This window comes from Salvelinus sp. IW2-2015, linkage group LG2 (genome assembly GCF_002910315.2).
Source record: "Salvelinus sp. IW2-2015 linkage group LG2, ASM291031v2, whole genome shotgun sequence".
Classification (NCBI taxonomy): Eukaryota; Metazoa; Chordata; class Actinopteri; order Salmoniformes; family Salmonidae; genus Salvelinus; species Salvelinus sp. IW2-2015.
Genome location: NC_036839.1, coordinates 32,191,595 through 32,211,314, shown reverse-complemented (window position 1 = coordinate 32,211,314; position 19,720 = coordinate 32,191,595). Strand labels below are relative to the sequence as shown.

The window sequence follows — 19,720 nt, the reverse complement described above, 5'->3', positions numbered from 1 at the left end:
TATGACACTGAGTGGAATTAGGCCAGTGATGTGCCACCCATCACCATGATATATTCCGGATCCTTCTCTTCTTCTCTCCTGCTCAGCATGAGCTTTCCAGCATCTCTGCTCTCTTCCCCGTTTGTCACTGGTAGTCTTCCTCAGACGGAACAACTAAAGACCCTAAAACCATTAGGTGAAGAATTTCCCTGCATGGGAAAACCAGCTGTCCCAATGTTCTAGTGTCCAGCCAGTATTTATGGCTGCTACTCCAATACGAAACTTAAGAAGTACAACTGTGGCAGCTGTGACATCAAAATATCACACATACACGCACATGCACGAATGCAGGCACACGCACATACACACGCACGCACACAGGCAGGCACATGCTCACACAAACACACACACAGACACACGGAGACATGAAAATGTCACAGCTCCGGTCATCCTCAGGCCACAGTGGAATCTGATGGTATTAGTTTCAGCCACGGAAGCCAGCTTCCATCAGCCTCCTGAACTTGGGCAGACATATAGAACAGCACCCCTGTGCCTACTCTCTCTTTCTTTCTTTCTCTCTCTCTCTCTCTCTCTCACACACACACACACACACACACACACACACACACACACACACACACACACACACACACACACACACACACACACACACACACACACACACACACACACACTCTCACTCACTCACTCACTCACTCACTCACTCACTCACTCACTCACTCACTCACACACACAACAGCACTCCTGTACCTCCGTTCACAGCTAGAGAGGAAGAAAGTGGAGAACGGACACTTCGCCAGAGGAGGGTACGAGGTCGTCTCCAGGAAGAGGAAGAGAAGGAGGTGAGGGACAGAATGGACAGGAGGAGAGGAAGATGGAGGAGATGGATGATAGAACATGGTCACAAAATGAGACCACAGAATAACACATATTCCAGGTTCTCCCCCAAGTATCTCCCAACATAGTAAACATCTACGGACATCAATGCCATACTTTTTCTAAATCTTCCCCTCTTTGGAATTGTAAATTTGCAGAGGATGAAACATTGACAAGAGAATAACCAGGTCTTGGCTTGTCTTTCTGGTGTCAGCCGCCAGCCCCCTCTAGACCCCCATATACTCATACCCCAGACCCCTGTAGACTCACAGCCAGGATCCCAGGGCCTCCAGCCCCTCAGCCTGTCACTGTTTGATGTACCAGGGCCCCTGGAGCCACCAGTATCCCTCCTGTCTTCTTTCCCTCCATCCTGTCCTCCATCCGTCTTCGATGCCGTCCTAATCTGAACCTTAGGGGGGATTCTTCACAAAAGTAGAACAAAACAAGATCATGATTTTGTGGATTTTCACGAAATGTAATCCATAGAAGGGTCCTTTGGAGGAAGGATTGTTGACGTATATTTGAGATTTCTATCTTAAAGCATAATTGAGAAATTATTAATTGAAGTTGGAATATTTGTGACATTTTGGCCTTACCCAGGCCTCCTATAAAGGGGCAATCAGCAGCTGCTGAATCAATTGTTGAATTTATAGAGACAAAATAGATTTTTGAGTAGTATACGTTATAAATGCCRCATGAGCTGCCATCAAAACCAAAATACAAGCTTGTTCTAATCAAAGGAAATGTATACTAACACTACATACTAGCTTCAAAACATGGTTTAAACCATAATGTTGATTTCATAGAAGGTCAGTCCTTGCATCCTTACAGTAGCTCTGTCTATGAATTTGGAAGTGGTTACATTTCTCTAGCCCCATCCCTCAGCTTTTTACCAAAACGCTTTATTATTGTTTCTACTGCTGATTGCTGCTGACTCCATAATGTATCATCTGTAGGTACTACAGTACAAACTAACATTGGTGTCATATGAAGCTTTACTGCTTTCTCCATAATATGTGTAGTATTTTGAATTCAATAACAAAATTCTTACATTAATTTATTTGGCTCATTTGTCAGTATATTGTTTAAAATAATATACTCTATGGACATACCAAAGTTTCAGAGTTGGATCTCTGCTACTTTTAGAGTTATGATCTGATTTGTAATCATTACCAACAGAGTGAATGTGAAAACGGATTCAAAATGGTCACCCTCTGCTGGTAATTTGCAGGATGTGCTATGATACAAGTAAGGAGGGCTGTGATTGGTTACATTGCCTACTATGCCAAAATCTCTGTAAAAATGGGCCATAACTTTAAAACTAGCAGAGATCCCACTCTGYAACTTTAATATGTCCGTAGAGTATATTATGTTCAACAATATATACAGTGCCTTGCAAAAGTATTCATCCCCCTTGGCGTGTTTTGCTATTTTGTTGCATTACAACCTGTCATTTAAATGGATTTTTATTTGGATTTCATGTAATGGACATACACAAAATAGTCCAAACTGGTGAAGTGAAYTGAAAAAAATAACTTGTTTGAAAAAAAAAAAAATTAAACGAAAAAGTGTTACGTGCATTCATCCCCTTTGCTGTGTAGCCCCTAAATAAGATCTGGTGCAACCAATTACCTTCAGAAGTCACATAATTAGTTAAATAAAGTCCAATTGTGTGCAATCTAAGTGTCACATGATCTCAGTATATATACTCCTGTTCTGAAAGGCCCCAGAGTCTGCAACACCACTAAGCAAGGTGCACCACCAAGCAAGCGAAGACCAAGGAGCTCTCCAAACTGGTCAGGGACAAATTTGTGGAGAAGTACAGATCAGGGTTGGATAATAAAAAAATATRGAAACTTTGAACATCCCACGGAGCACCATTAAATCCGTTATTAAAAGATTTAAAGAATTTGGCACCATAACAAACCTGCCAAGAGAGGACCGCCAACCAGAACTCACGGACCAGGCAAGGAGGGTATTAATCAGAGAGGCAACAACAACAAAATAAGCAAACACGTTTGGTGTTCGCCAAAAGGCATGTGGGAGACTCCCCACATATATGGAAGAAGGTACTCTGGTCAGATGACACTCAAATTTAGCTTTTTGGCCATCAAGAAAACACTATGTCTGGCGCAAACCCAAAACCTCTCATCACCCCGAGAACACCATCCCCACAGTGAAGCATGGTGGTGGCAGCATCATGTTGTGGGGATGTTTTTCATCGGCAGGGACTGGGAAACTGGTCAGAATTGAAGGAATGATGGATGGCGCTAAATACAGGGAAATTCTTGAGGGAAACCTGTTTCAGTCTTCCAGAGATTTGAGACTGGGACGGAGGATCACCTTCCAGCAGGACAATGACCTAAAGCATACTGCTAAAGCAACACTCGAGTGGTTTAAGGGGAAACATTGAAATGTCTTGGAATGGTCTAGTCAAAGCCCAGACTAGACCATCTGAGGTATGACTTAAAGATTGCTGTACACCAGCGGAAACCCATCCAACTTGAAGGAGCTGGAGCAGTTTTGCTTTGAAGAATGGGCAAAAATCCCAGTGGCTAGATGTTCCAAACTTATAGAGACATACCCCAAGAGACGTGCAGCTGTGATTGCTGCAAAAGGTGGCTCTACAAAGTATTGACTTTGGGGGGGGTGAATAGTTACGCATGCTCAAGTTTTCCGTTTTTTGTTTTATTTCTTGTTTGTTTCAAATGCATGTTGTATGAATCAAATGATACAAACCCCCKAAAAATCTATTTTAATTCCAGGTTGTAAGGCAKCAAAATAGGAAAAATGCCAAGGGGGTGAATACTTTCGCAAGTCACTGAATATACAGTACCAGTCAAAAGTTRGGACACACCTACTCATTCTAGGGTTTTTCATTACTTTTTAAAAAACAATTTTCTACATTATAGAACAATAGTGAAGACATCAACACCATGACATAACACGTACTGTACGGATTCATGTAGTACCCCAAAAAGTGTAAAAAAAAAAGAAAGAAAATATAATTTATTTGAGATACTTCAAAGTAGCCACCATTTGCCTTGATGACAGATTTGCACACTCTTGACATTCTCTTAACCAGCTTCATGAGGTAGTCACCTGGAATGCATTTAAATTAACAGGTGTGCCTTGTTAAAAGTAAACTTGTGAAATTTCTTTCCTTAATGCATTTCAGCCAATCAGTTGTGTGYTGACAAGGTAGGGGTGGTATACAGAAGATAGCCCTATTTGGTAAAAGARCAAGTCCATATTATGGCAAGAACAGCTCAAATGGTTTGGGATGAGTTGGACCGTAGAGTGAAGGAAAAGCAGCCAACAAGTACTCAGCATATGTGGGAACTCCTTCAAGAATGTTGGAAAAGCATTCCAGGTGAAACTGGTTGAGAGAATACCAAGAGTGTGCAAAGTTGTCATCAAGGCAAATGGTGGCTACTTTGAAGAATCTCAAATCTAAAATATATTTTGGTTTGTTTAACACTTTCTTGGTTACTACATGATTCCATATGTGTAATTTCATAGTTCTGATGTCTTCACTATTATTCTACAATGTAGAAAATAGTTGAAATAAAGAAACACCCTTGAATGAGTAGGTGTGTGCAAACTTTTTACTGGTATTGTATATWAAAAAAAAGACAAATCAAAAATGTTATATTTTCAATATATATATGTTCATATTTTTCAATATTAATAAATTAATGTAAGCAAATTGAAATTGAAATTAAATGACTGTTAAAACTCATATTACAGCGCAAGCACTAAAGCTTTGCTTTGTTGCATCTACGTTATGGAGTCATAAGGGTGATTCTTCACTAAACTTTTAGTGATTTCACGAAATTTTAACCATAGAAGGGTCCTTTGGAGGAAGGATTGTTTACATATATCTGACATTTATATCTAAAAAGCATAATTGAGAAATAATTAATAGAATTTTTAATATTTGTGACATTTTGGCCTTACCCATGCCTCCTTTAAAACATATTTGTATTKATTTAGTCCTCCCCGTGCTGAAAGAGTTATCTCACCTCACATCTCACTATAATTCATACTGGCAGAGACCGGTTTGTGTGTGTGTGTTTTCTATTCGACACCACAGCAGAGACAACGGGTCTCACTGTTTATGAGAGTCAGTGGTGTAAAGTACTTAAGTAAAATAATTCAAAGTAGTACTTAATTAAGAAGTTTTTTGGGGTATCTTTAATTTATTTTACTATTTATATTTTGGACAACTTTTACTTTTACTTCATTACATTTCTAAAGAAATGAATGTACTTTTTACTCCCTGACAACCAAAATTACTACATTTTGAAGGCAGGACAGGAAAATTGTCCAATTCATGCACTTATCAAGAGAAAATCCTTGGTCATCCCTGCTGCCTCTGATCTGGCGGACTCACTAAACACAAATGCTTGTGTGTAAATGATGTCTGAGTGTTGGAGRGTGCCCCTGGCTATCCATAATTTTTTTTTAAACTAGAACATTTTGCCGTCCATTTTTCTTAATATAAGCAATTTGAAATGATTTATATTTTTACTTTCACTTCTGATACTTAAGTATATTTTAGCAATTACTTTTACTTTTGATACTTAAAGTACATTTTAAACTAAATACTTTTAGAATTGTACTCAAGCAGTATTTTACTGGGTGAGTTTACACTTTTTTTGTTATTTCATGAAATGTTGGGGTGCCAGTTAAGATTATAGCATATGGAACACAATTGTGGTCAAAATCAATTTAATCTGTTTTATTTGCAAATTCTTTAGTAAGTAATACTTAAAAGCTAAGTCTAGTTGTCTAATAATTTGGGGGGGGGGGTGTAGCACAGGTCACCATTAATATCTGCACTATGAGGAGATGTGATGTAAAGTCCCTATTTTTAATTCACCAGCACATTTTATTTGTTCATTCATTGTTGTTCCTTTTCCATACAATCCATTATGTACAATTGCACTAAATATGATTTGAATAATACACGATTTTAAATCCCAGCAGTCTTTAAAATGACAAGGTTTAAAATAGTTGTTTTTAATTAATAAAACAAAATAATAATAATTGGAATACAATATTGGAATGGAATATAACTAATAACATTAAATAACATTGGAATATAGCATTTAATAACAATAACTTAACTAATTAACTCAGTGTAGCATTGATGTGGCAACTCTCTTATGCTCTTCTATTGCACCATTCTAATTTGTACATAGGTCACAAACAAAGCTATCCACAGAAAAATTGAAGCACAACTCATGAGCCCACCTCCTGCACTGCTCACATCTGTGACTGAAAACAGGAGGAGAGATGTAAATTGAAAAGATATCTCTTAAAAACGTAGCTAGCGATCCAGAAATATGACATAAAATGCTGTGTAAAATAGCTAAAAGGCAATAAAGTATCATGAACTGTAAAGCTATCAGTCGATAGAGAGACGAGAACAACCCTTAAATTAACCAAATGTACATACAACATTTTTTTCAATGATAAAAATAACTCTATAAAATAAGTATTTGGAGTGGAAACATTTACAACTGCAACTAGTTACATTAGATTTTTAATTTATTTTACCTCAGGCGATCTGGTAGTAAGGTTTCTAGCTAGTACTCTAGCTTGCTTGCATTTACTGCTAGTGAAGTTGCTAGCTAGCAAGGTAGCTTAAACTAGTGCTAACTGGGCTAGTCAATGTCTAAATAACAGGTAGAAACACATTCATAACCACAAAGAGGCAACTAGCCCTCAGGGGCCAGTTACCCCCTAGTAGGTCGACGAACACACTCATCCAGTATATCACTTTCTTTTTTTTTAAGTCTATATTTTTCTCTCTAAACAAGTGGATTATTTATTTTAAGGCTTTCCTATTTGTATATTTAAAAAACAATTATAGATCTAACTTCATTGAAATATATCTACAACTTTTTCAAAATTTAAAAAAATTGATAAATTTACCACAAAATTGTTTTGTTGAAATATCTCCAGGACATTTTTTGTTGAGCAAGAGCAGTGGCAGCCAGGGGAAGTGTTGAGAAAATTATTTGGTGACATCTTGTGGTCTTTATGTGAATTACTGGGGGGGTGAGGCAGTTACCCATGTGGTCTAGTTACCTCCTAGTACCCTACTTTTTCCACCACTGGTGAGAGTATGTACAGGACCCATGTCTCCGCTACTCTCCTCCTTTCAGAACCTCTCACACTCATGCTATATTTCCTCTCTGCTCTCACTCTCTCGCTAATTTCCCTAGAAATGGAATGTCTGTCTCTGCCTCCTCACCAGGACCTGTCTATTATTGCTTCTCCAAAGAACCTTACAATTCAATGAAGCCATTTTGCCCGTAATAGATATTCTGTCATGAGGAGGAATGTATCAGGCTCAGTCCCAGGCTGAATAGCAATCTAAATGCAGTTCACTTCACATTTATTTGAAATCTCATTAACTGGATAAAAGGCCATAAAATGTGTTGTAAATAGAATATCTTTGCCACATGGATGAAACTGGATTAATTCCTGATTAGTCTTTTCCATATCCATTCTGAGGCTGAGTGAGGGGCATGTGGTGTTGGCAGAGATGTGTCAGGAGTCATTTTCAGAATCCAGTRCAGGCACATCTCTCTCTACTCCACTAAACACTCAACATACTGACTGGCACAAAGAGGATCATCTTCCTAGATATGAGATGAGACAAAGAACCCATGCCCTAGAGTCAGTACTGGGCAGGCCTATAGTGATTAAAAAGATAACTTGGCTTTAATAGAAATGTAGACTGGTTGAGTTTGTTCTGCCCCACAACACTTAATATGTTACCCCTCCATAAAGAGAACTAACACCAGTTAATTGAATAATAAATTCTAATAGTGATGAATGAAAATGTTTACTCACAACCAGTCCCTGAGGCGTGAAGTTCAGTGAATGGTCGCATTCCCCTGCTCAGACGTTGCATGCATCAACCAATGGTTGCGTGTTACATCATCAACTATGCTGTCGGGCAACAGATTGCTATACCTTAAGATGTGGTTAGCTGATACATAAAATAGCTATCCAGGCGTTGTAAGATCTAGCATGCATCACCAACGCCTGGGCAGAGGAAGGCGCCCAATGTCTCCACCGGTTGGTGAACGTGAAGTCACCCGTCCTCAGCTCGTGTTAAAGTGATGCTCCAGAGCTATTGTATACTTCAAGTCATAGTTTTGGAAGTAGTTCTCAGAAGCCTAAACGGATTGTGCACAATTGTGTCATCCAATGCGTATGATATGTGCTTAAGATCCCGTAATGCATCTTTAACTATATAGATAGCCACACTAGCCTCACACCTGTGGGGGTACTAGCAAGCTAGCTAGCAAGCTGGATAGTGCTAGGTGTCAACAACCAATCCAGTAGCTATAGTGAACTTTAATAGGTCAAGCAAACCACGATATTTCAGAGTATTTGCATAAAGATCAGCTCTCCCCAACTTAGGTCCCGTCCTGTTTATGCTCCCTCGTCCATGCTCGCATCAGCCAACGGTCCCCCAATCTACTTCACTTCCCTCCATTGAAAAGGAACGGCTTCATCACTCCTACCGTGTTCAACGTGGATCAGTGGACACTCTCTGTAACACGTGCTAGCAGTTAGCTAGCCAACTAATACACTGTAGCCAACGCGGCCAAAACAAAAGCTATAGTATGACAAATTAAATTCAAARTCAAGCTGCTTTATTGGCATGAAAAACATTGTGTCAATATTGCCAAAGCAACAATGTATACAATATACATTGTAATAAAAAATAAAAAAATAAAACTATAACTAACTTATAACTAAATAACGGTCATCTTCACCATTACATCGGTACTACAACTACTATCATCATTACCACCACTASCACCACCACCATCATTAAACTGCTATCATTACCATTACCACCCATACCACTACTATTTGGAATGATAAACAACAATAATAATAGTAATAACAATAACAGTAATAACAATAACAGATTATTAGATTATTAATAATTAGATTATTAGATTATTAGAAATTAGCTATCTACTAGTGAAACTGGATGCTCTGGGCAGGTACAGTACGTATTTAACCTCTACCTCTAAAAGTCTATGGGGGGAGGGGGGGGTTCCACGAAGCTAACATAATGATTTTTTTTTTAAATATCCGTACCATTGATCATTTAGCTATTTGATTTGAATTTTAAAGCCCATAAAAATGCATTGAATAACACATTCATAAATGACAAAACAGACAGTCAAAAAATAAATGACAAGAAATAAGGTTTTCAAGTGTCTTTCCTAAATCTAGGGGATGTAAGAAAGCTCAGGAAATATTTGAGTCTTTGGACACATATTTAACCCCTTTTTCTTTGTTGACACAAAACTACCTTCACACTTCCATTCATTAAAAACAAATCTGTACTGGTTACCTTCAAACAAGTCCTGTGACACTTGTGGGTGTCTTAGAGCATTGGATGCTACAGACAGAAGTTGGCACATTGGCGGTACCGACTTCAGACGAGTCCCGTGGGGCTTGACGTTACAGACGTTTTCGTGAGAAGACCGATTTTCGGGATGTCTCATGGTCTGACAAATACTGCCAAATACCGCCGACATAGGCGGATGCGGTGGATTTAGACGCATCCCATGACAGATTTTGATGGAGATTTTTGTATTATGTTACTTAGATTAACGCACCGCTGCGTCAATAGACTCTTAAGGATTTGAATATACAGGGCCTTTGGAAAGTATTCAGACCACTTGACCTTTTCCACGTTTTCTGACGTTACAGCCTTATTCTAGAATGGATTAAATAAATAAAAAATCCTCAGCAATCTACTCACAATACCCCATAATGACTAAGCGAAAACAGGTTTTATAATTTTTTGCAAATTTATAAAAAATATATTATTTACTTATTTACATAAGTATTCAGACCCTTTGCTATGAGACTCGATGTTGAGCTCAGGTGCATCCTGTTTCCAGTGATCGTCCTTGAGATGTTTCTACAACTTGATTGGAGTCCACCTGTGGTAAATTCAATTCATTGGACATGATTTGGAAAGGCACACATCTGTCTATATAACGTCCCACAGTTGACAGTGCATGACAGAGCAAAAACCAAGCCATGAGGTTGAAGGAATTGTCCGTAGAGCTCCGTGACAGGATTGATTCGAGGCACAAATCTGGGGAAGGGTATCAAAATAATTCTGCATCATTTAAGTTCCCTAAGAACACAGTGGCCTCCATCATTCTTAAATGGAAGAAGTTTGGAACCACCAAGACTCTTCCTAGAGCTGGCGCCCAGCCAAACTGAACAATCGGAGGAGAAGGGCCTTGGTCAGGGAGGTGACGGGAACTCAATGGTCACTCTGACAGAGCTTTAGAGTTCCTCTGTGGAGATGGGAGAACCTTCCAGAAGGACAACCATCTCTGCAGCGCTCTACCAATCAGGCCTTTATGAGCTTTCTTAGGAAAGACACTTCAAAACCTTATTCTTATCATTTATTTTTTGACTGTCTGTTTTGCCATTTGTGAATGTGTTATTCAATGCATTTCTATGGGCTATAGTTAAAAAGGCCAAATTCAATGTTTTTTTAATGTTTTTTTTATATACCAACGGGGCTCTTAAAATTAAAATCAAATAGCTAAATGATCCATGGTATGGCCATCTTAAAACAATTGTCAAAGACTCCAGCCASCCTAGTCATAGACTGTTCTCTCTGCTACCGCATGGCAAGCGGTACCGGAGCGCCAAGTCGAGGTCCAAGAGGCTTCTAAACAGCTTCTACCCCCAAGCCATAAGACTCCTGAACAACTAATCAAATAGCTACCCAGACTATTTGCATTGCCCCTCACCCCCCTTCTACTCTGCTGCTACTCTCTGTTATTATCTATGCATAGTCACTTTAATAACTCTACCTACATGTACATACTACCTCAATTACCTCAACACCGGTGCCCCCGCACATTGACTCTGTACCGGTACCCCCTGTATATAGACCCACTGTTGTTATTTTACTGCTGCTCTTTAATTGTTGGTTATTTTTATCTCTTACTTTATTTAGGTATTTTTCTTAAAACTGCGTTGTTGGTTAAGGGCTTGTAAGTAAGCATTTCACTGTAAGGTCTACACCTGTTGTATTCGGCGCATGTGACAAATACAATTTAAATTAATTAAAATTAAAATTAAAACTTTTTTTATTTTTAATAAATGTGCAAAAATGTCTAAAATCCTGTTTTTGCTTGGGCATTAAGGGGTATTGTGTGTAGATTGATGAGGACATTTTTTAATAAGGCTGTACCCTAACAAAATGTGGAAAAAGTCAAGCGGTCTGAATACTTTCCGAAGGCAACGTGTACAGCAAAATTATAGCTTAGACTGGTTCAATGCTGTGTAACGTCATACTGTTTGTGAAGTGCCGTCTGGCCGCTTGAGATTTCACTTGCTCGAAGATGGGGGGAAATGTGTGTGTGTGTGTGTGTGTGTGTGTGTGTGTGTGTGTGTGTGTGTGTGTGTGTGTGTGTGTGTGTGTGTGTGTGTGTGTGTGTGTGTGTTGTGTGTGTGTGTGTGTGTGTGTGTGTGTGTGTGTGTGTGTGTGTGTGTGTGTGTGTGTGTGTTTGCTTGGTTCCTGTGGCTGGGAAAACGTTTGATCCCGTCCAGGTACAACACGCCTCAGTGATGATCACACACACACACACACACACACACACACACACACACACACACACACACACACACACACACACACACACACACACACACCACACACACACACACACACACACACACACACACACACACACACACACACACACACACACACACACACACACACACACACACACACACACACACACACACATTGGCCAGGCGTCCAAGCCTCAGAGAACATTGTCAGTCTAATGAGAGAATGGCAGAGTTTCAGGAGGTTTATTGGATCAGAGGTGACTAGGAAGAGGGTGAAGTACTCTACTCCATTATTCACTGAACAGCTATTGATCGCTAGCCTTTTGAACTACTGATAATATTTGACAATGATGTGAAAGCAATGAAGGGAATTTAATATGAATATGTTTAACTGCTATAATTTGGCCCTAACAGAGGTACATTTCTGCCTTTTAATTTTAGTCTCCATTCTATCCACAATCTATTTCATCTAAAATGAGGCTGCAAAATAACATTTCTCAGCATTCCAGACTGATTATATAGAACCATTTGGAATATTTTACGTTACAGAAAGCACAGACGGATGAGCAGACGTGTAGACGGACGGGTGGATGGACAGATAGAGAGATAAATGAAAGGACACACACACACACATAACACACACATCGATATGAGAGAGGATTACCTTTTTCGACAGCGAGAGTCTTGACCTACATAGTAAACACAATTTACAACGTTTCCATTTTGATTGTGTTAGCAGAATGTGTGCTGAAAGCATTGCCCCGTCCATATGACTACAGATTGGCCCTGTAGAGTTAGCAGAGGAAATAGCATTATARAGCCAGAGTGCCCAGTAATCACTTTGTGTTGAAATAGATGATAGTGTAGAGTACAGTATATCAGGGAGACTGGATCAGATTATCTGATATTGTTCCTGGATTCGATAACAAGGACAATACAATCATTTTAATGACTTTCAATTGCTTGCAAACTATTTTACAAAGTACCAAAATATCATGCAGAAGGTAAGTGAATTTGGTGTATGATGAATTGCTGTATCGCTGACTCTGAGGTACAGCTGATGGAAATATATGCGTCTGGTATTGATGTCATTATGCTAAATAATACAGTCAATGAATTAGTGATGAAAGTGTGATGGCCGGCCTTTTGTAGAGATGTTTTACATTTCTGTCACACAGTACAGTCAATAGTCACAGTGGGAGGGCTGGATGAATCTCATATTCTGCTGCTGTCAGTGTTGTCTATCAGATCTGATGAAGGCAGAGGCCCAGTGGTGTGTGTGTGCCTTTCTCTCTCATTAAAGACAGGATTAACCTGTAGGGGGGCTCCCTGTACCCTCAAACCGCCCCAAACCCCGACCAGGTCACTGAAGAAGGCCTCCACAGAGACATGTTTTATTAACAGATGTCGGTGTTAATATCTCTAGTGTTCATGGTGAGTTGTTTCTCAGCCAAGCCATGACAACTCTTGAGGCTGGGTTTATTACAATGTTGTAAATGACTCAACATGATCCACATGCAACACAACACAAAATAATCAAGTAGAGTTGTTACGAAGCAGCAACATGGAACCGGCTTGTGATCAAAGTTGTCCTGACTGAAAGCTATTCATCTCATGTGATTTCAGTAGGTAGATCGTCATTCAAACACAAAACACAAAACATTAACAAGAGCGAAATGCTTCTTTGACAATGGTAGTTGCCATTTCTTGCATCGCTCCACTTTTCACAATTATTTGACAGCAGCGCCACCTGTTGTTGAATTCTCCCTCTGTACCCTAACACCGCTGAGACAGGGAAAGAGGACTGTGATTAMAGAAGGTGATACAAATACGGGGAAAAGAAAGGGCAGAGAGAAGAGACAATAGCAACCTCTTTCAGCARCTCTCTTGAACACCACAACAATGGACACCTCAGTTGTAATAATATGTGTTATTATGACCCCCATTACAGTCTATCTGTCTCATTAACTGTGCAACTGCCCCCAGGTTAACTACAATACCTAGTTGTGAGATATTTAGTCAGGATGCTCTGTTCTAATTGGTGCAGAGAACCTGTAAGGTGAGGAGAGGTGACACGTTGGTCTACCAGTGCTGTCTAGCTGTGCACCATAATCTTCTCTTTCATAGTGTTATTGATCTGTGTTCAGCAGGAAAATGACTGTGGTGGTGGTGAGTCTGGACAATGCAGGGAAGACTACTATAATCAGAGGTCTACAGGGAGGTGAACTTCTCTCATACAGTAACATCAAGTTTACTCTCCCATAGGCATATACTTACAGTTGAGGTACTTCACCCAATAACTAAAGTCTGATAGGTATGAAAAGTTCAGTCTTTGATATTGGGGGGATCTATCCCTTTGAAAGCTGTGAATAGAGARGGATGTGTCGTCTGCCTCAGTCTACCACATCTCTTGGGATCTGGGCCAGTAGGTCCTGCCCTGCTACCAGTGTGACCTGTGTGATTTAGCACAGGCTGTAACACATAGCACGCTGCAGGTCCTGTTACCCCTGGTCTGACGTTGATGGGCTTATAAAACCACACAGTAAAATAATGACAGATCTCTGGACTGACCACAGCTGGTTGTACTCAGACACACTTTGATGTTCCTCAGACCGTTATAAGAGTACCTCTTACAGCTTCACAGACTGACTGATCACTGATACACACAGACAGACAGTAACTTCAAAACAAGTTTGACATGTAACAGTTATATGAGTCATGAATCTTTAATGCACTGTTGTGATCTTAAAGAGTATTACTGAATGTTTGTCTTATCTTTCCCCCAGGAAACCTGTGACCAGGCCCCTGTGGATGGTGTGTCTGTGACTGAGCTGTGTTTGGAGGGGTGCGGGGGGGAGGGGGGGTGGGTGCCATCACTGAGGTCATACAGCACCCCCACATCGCTAGCAAGCCTGTCCTTCTGTGAGTATTTCAGGCAGGGAGAAGCTTATTTTTACAGTACTATTTGAAACACAACATATAGCTTTCCACTGCACTTCTTTCAGTGACCACTCAGTGGCAGGATGCTACACTGAAACAGTTGAATGTACTCCAGATGGTTATTAGGGGATTGTGGTAGAAAGTGGATAAGCAGTTATATGTAGACCTGTGGGTAACCTCTCTTTGGAATTTGAACAGTCAGGAAGCTTAGAATTTGTTGAAACCTTTGGAGTCTGTCTGAGTGAGTATATTGTTGAATATGGAACAAGTACCCCAGGTCATATCTCAATTGTATTATAATGTGTATTACTGCCTTATTTTTTGCTGAACTCCAGGAAGAGTAGCTGCCGCCTTGTCGGCAGATAATGAGGATCCATAATAAATACAAATACAAATCCCAGTCTGGCTACCTAGCTAAATCCTAGTTCCTGTTCAGCTGTTAGAGCTGACCTACCTGTGTATACAGCATAGTATCATCGCTGTGCCCTGTGGCGTATCCATAGACACTTATCCTGTCCTATGATATCAGTTCAACCTGTTACCAATCAGGTCCAGACACACCCTGTCCTCTGTCTTGACTCTGACAATCAAGACCATGGGTCAGCCGTTACCACACACACACACACACACACACACACACACACACACACACACACACACACCACACACACACACACACACACACACACACACACACACACACACACACACACACACACACACACACACACACACACACACACACACACACACACACACACACACACACACACACACACCACACACACATACAGACAATACTGGTCATAATCCTGTGACTTGGCTTTTACCCTGATTTTGCCGTGACACATATGGGTCTGTAATGAAGTACACTCACACACCGCTGCTGCTATGACAAAGCACAGTGACACAGTAAAATGTGTCATAGTTTCCCTACAATGTTCACAGTCAGAGAGGGTTTAATTGTGATGTTGATTGGTTTGAAATGTTCTGGAATATTAAATAACAGTCTTTGTCTAAAAGACATCTTCTGAAATGGTAACTGGCCTCAACAGAATAACAGTTGTCATTAGGAAGTACAAAAGCATACCCAACATGAAATTGCTTAATTCACAGTGAAATCTTGAAATAAAACACATTTCCCATTGAGCCTGCCTGATTTGAAGCGAAACTCTCAGATAAATACATTCATATGTTTTGTACATTAACACAAAGTTTGAGTAAATACAAAAACTAGCACTTAAAATAAATACTTGCAATGATTAATGAAAGTAACATTCAATCTGTTTKCACATTGTGAATACTTCTGTGCAGTTAAACAGTCTTGCTGATTCTCTAAATGCATTATGTCTTGCGTTAAAGTTGTCCCTCATGAGTGGAGACACTGACTCCCACTCTGCTTCAACTGCACAGCCTCGTACAATCCTCTTGTTCCTGGATGATTTCTGACCACTGTAATGGGCTTAAATCTTCTCTGAACACTGTTCTGCCATGCCACCCTAGAGATTTCCCTCCCATACCTGTAGACACTCCACACCAGAGCTCTTCCTTTCCCCTTCTGAAAAACCTCCAGGGGTATCTCCAGTGTTCAGGGGACTTGTCCCTTCTCTATGTGCAGCACCTCCAGGGGCAGCAACAGCAGCACAGTCTCCTTAGAGGGTTCTTCTTCTTGTACCTGGTGGCCATTTTCAATTTCTCGTTAGTGACGGTGACGTAGTCCTGTGTCTTCTCTACGCTGGTCTGGATGTTGTCTATGTAGCCTCCTTGCTCCTCCACCAACATAAAGATATCCACAAACAGTTCTCTCAGCTCCTTCATGTTGCTCTCCAGATTCAGTAGCTCCTATAGCAGTTGCACGGATAAAGACAAAACATTAGTCAAGGATTTGTCTGAACGGACAGTGAAACTGGTGTAAATMACATGCGACATTAGTGTTTGTCGGTCACAGACATACATGGCCTACTGAGAGTCTTAACTTTACCTTCAATAACATATTCTTGCATTTTCTTACACGTCAAAACTTACTCTTACCTTGTGTCTCTGCTCGATCTCGGACAGCTGYGCGCGTGTGATGCGTTCGTCGTTGAGGAGGTTCTGGTTGAACACCTCCCACTTCCCTGTGGCAACCATTTCATCGACTCCCTCCTRGGTGACGTCACGACCAAACACCTCCAGCTGGCGGATGATGAAGTTTTTACAATGCTCCTGTTTACTGAGGATGGAGTTGTTGTACAGACACATCACCTAGGAGTGGTAAAATATGAAAAAGTACTTTAGACCAGAAACAGACATTTCTTTTCACTGTTTGCTTAGCTAGCATATATTAAAAACTAAGCCTAACAATATATATTTTTTGCTGACGTTCAGAAAAGTGTTGTCAGAAAAACATCAGAAAACACCATTGAAATAAAAGGTTATAATAACTATTGGAGAGTGACCTGTTGAAATTGTCTGTGTAGCGCTGCGTGTTGGGAGCGTTGAATGCGTGTAGTGGCTGTAGCCAGTCCCTGCATGTCTTCTAAACTCTGTGCCTTCTTGGAGAGGGCGTCCAGRCGTCTGTGGATGCTCTCTGCCTGCAGCTTGATGTCCCTCGTTACATCACTGTCCTTCTTCATCACACTGAAACGACGCATGGTCGCCACCAGGGTCCTTTGTTGCTGGCTGAACTTCTTCACCTGGGGASAAGGAGAAGAGGATTCAGTCAAACTTTAAATGAATAACAAGGATTTACAGAGCATCCTTCCACCTCTRGAATTCACAACATTATTCTCATGGACAATTGGACATACAGTTGCATTCCAACCGAGGTGCATSCGACCTGTCTATATAGTTACGGCCACTCATAGGAGGAATATGTGAGCTTACTAACCTCCGTTTCCAGCTCAGTGATGTCACCGCGGATATGCTGAGCCTCGGACAGGAAGTTGTGCAGGACCGGTTCTTGCTCGAACACCACAGCCTGCTGCGGGGTGGRGAACTTAACCCCCAATGGGGCATCTGGGTCAGCATCTTCCCTAGGGAATGGGGTATCATCTGTCTCTCTGCTCACCTCCCGAAAACCCTGGGCCCTCTGACGCAGCTCCTCCAGGCGGTCCTTCATGGTCAGAGACCTCTCGGTGGAGATCACTCAGAAGGATGACAAAAGCCTGTCAGTTGAGGCCCCTTAGGGAAGTTATCCCTTAGTGAAGTTATCTCCAAAGAACAGAGCCTCTTGGTGGACCTCACTCAGGAGGACAGGGTCTGATGTTGTTTCACTGTAATAAGGAACATATGGTCTTGGTTGACAATGTATATGGTGTCTCCAACTATTGTTGGTATACCTAAAGAGTAAACACTGTTTTAAGCAAAGGTGTTTCAGTCAACACCTGAGTTTATTCATCATAATTACAATGAGGAACTCAAGGTCTTATGAGGTAAATATGTACAGTACCAGTCAAAAGCTTGGACACACCTACTCATTAATGGGTTTTTATTTATTTTTACTATTTTGGCTCCAACRGCCGTGTCTTTGTGAGACGCAGAGTAGGTGAATGGATGATCTCTGCATGTGTAGTTCCAACAATGAAAAATGGAGGAGAAGGTGTGATGGTGTGGGGGTGCTTTACTCGTGACACTATCTGTGATTAATTTAGAATTCAAGGCACACCTAACCAGCATGGCTACCACAGCATTCTTCAGCGATACGCCATCCCATCTGGTTTGTGCTTAGTGGGACCATCATTTGTTTATCAACAGGATAYCACTTCCAGAGTGTGTAAGGGCTATTTGACCAAGAAGGAGAGTGATGGAGTGCTGCATTAGATTACCTGGTTTGTGATGAGTTGGACCTCAGAGTGAAGGAAAAGCAGCCAACAAGTGCTCAGCATATGTGGGAACTCCTTCAAGACTGTTGGAAAAGCATTCCAGGTGAAGCTGGCTGAGAGAATGCCAAAAGTGTGCAAAGCTGTCATCAAGGCAAAGGGTGGCTACTTTGAAGAATCTAAAATCTAAAATATATTTTTGATTTCATTAGCACTTTTTGGGTTACTACACAATTCCATATGTGCTATTTCATAGTTTTGATGTCTTCCCTATTATTCTACAATGTAGAAAATAGTAAAAATAAAAAATAAAGAAAAACCTTTGAATGAGTAGGTGTGTCCAAACATTTGACTGGTACTGTCACGTTCCTGACCTGTTTTCTGTTAGTTTTGTATGTGTTAGTTGGTCAGGACGTGAGTTTGGGTGGGCAGTCTATGTTTTCTGTTTCTATGTTGGTTTTGGGTACCTGATATGGTTCTCAATTAGAGGCAGGTGGTTTTCATCTCCTCTGATTGAGAATCATATTAAGGTAGGTGTTTTCACATTGTTTGTCGTGGGTGGTTGTCTCCTGTGTCTGTGTCTATGTTGCACCATATGGGACTGTTTTCGGTTTGTTTGTTCGTTTCGTTTTATGTAGTCATTTTTCCTGTTCGTGCGTTCTTCGAGTTACATGTAAGTTCTTACGTTCAGGTTTGTCTACTCCGTTTGTTGTTTTGTTTAGATTCAAGTGAAGTTCGTGTTTGTCGTCTTTACTTAAATAAATCATGTCAAATCGCAACGCTGCAGTTTGGTTCAATCCCTGCTCCTCCTCTTCGGATGAAGAGGAGGAGGAACGCCGTTACAGGTACTGTACTTTGGTGTGTCCACTTTGAACTGGAAATGAGTCTCTCTTCACTTTGTTTCTTTATAGCACCACAAGACCTTCTATAATGAATCTGGCATCACAAGCTCTTCAATAATGTATCCGTAGACAAGMTCAACATTCCTAAGAAATTCCCTAAGCACTTTGGTCCACTGAGCTACAAGTAGTGTTTGTGGCTGGGAATGGCAGGGAGAGATACATTTGCACAATGTTTATGTCCATCACCAGTGAATCTGCTTCAGCGTTGCTTCCCATGAGAAGTTATTTTGTTTGTGTTTTTGCAGTGAGGCACTTCCCTTCACCAGTACCTCTGCCTGACATAATGATATGATGACTGCTCTCAGAGAAGTGCACTTCTTATAGACACACACAAACACACACATACATGTACAAACACACACACCCACAGAGAGCTTGTCAACATTGCCCTTAAGATTRGGTTAGTCTGACTGTAATCCACACTGTGGTATCTGTGGCGTTTAGCAGACAAATCTGGTTTAGCTTGACAGCAAAACATAATAAGTATTACAACAGTTTCAAGGTTTCATCAGTTTATTCTGAAGTATATTCAGTATATATATA

The 19,720-nt window shown here is 40.6% G+C and overlaps 2 protein-coding genes across 2 annotated transcripts in view; one reads left to right on the top strand and one right to left on the bottom strand.

Annotated features, from left to right (window-relative positions):
- Window positions 1–19,720, top strand: part of epha3 (eph receptor A3) — a 980,965-nt gene that overhangs the window by 281,430 nt on the left and 679,815 nt on the right. The window lies entirely within an intron of this gene.
- The window catches only part of LOC111978220 (syntaxin-19-like), a 12,706-nt gene continuing 8,402 nt past the window's right edge, over window positions 15,417–19,720 (bottom strand). Inside the window, exons 2-5 of the mRNA XM_024008159.2 lie at window positions 17,345–17,729; window positions 16,914–17,150; window positions 16,507–16,719; window positions 15,417–16,317 (exon numbers count right to left, since the gene is read on the bottom strand). Of these exons, the coding sequence (XP_023863927.1) occupies window positions 16,084–16,317; window positions 16,507–16,719; window positions 16,914–17,150; window positions 17,345–17,575 (915 nt within the window). The 5' untranslated portion in view covers window positions 17,576–17,729 and the 3' untranslated portion in view covers window positions 15,417–16,083. The remainder of the gene's footprint in view (window positions 16,318–16,506; window positions 16,720–16,913; window positions 17,151–17,344; window positions 17,730–19,720) is intronic.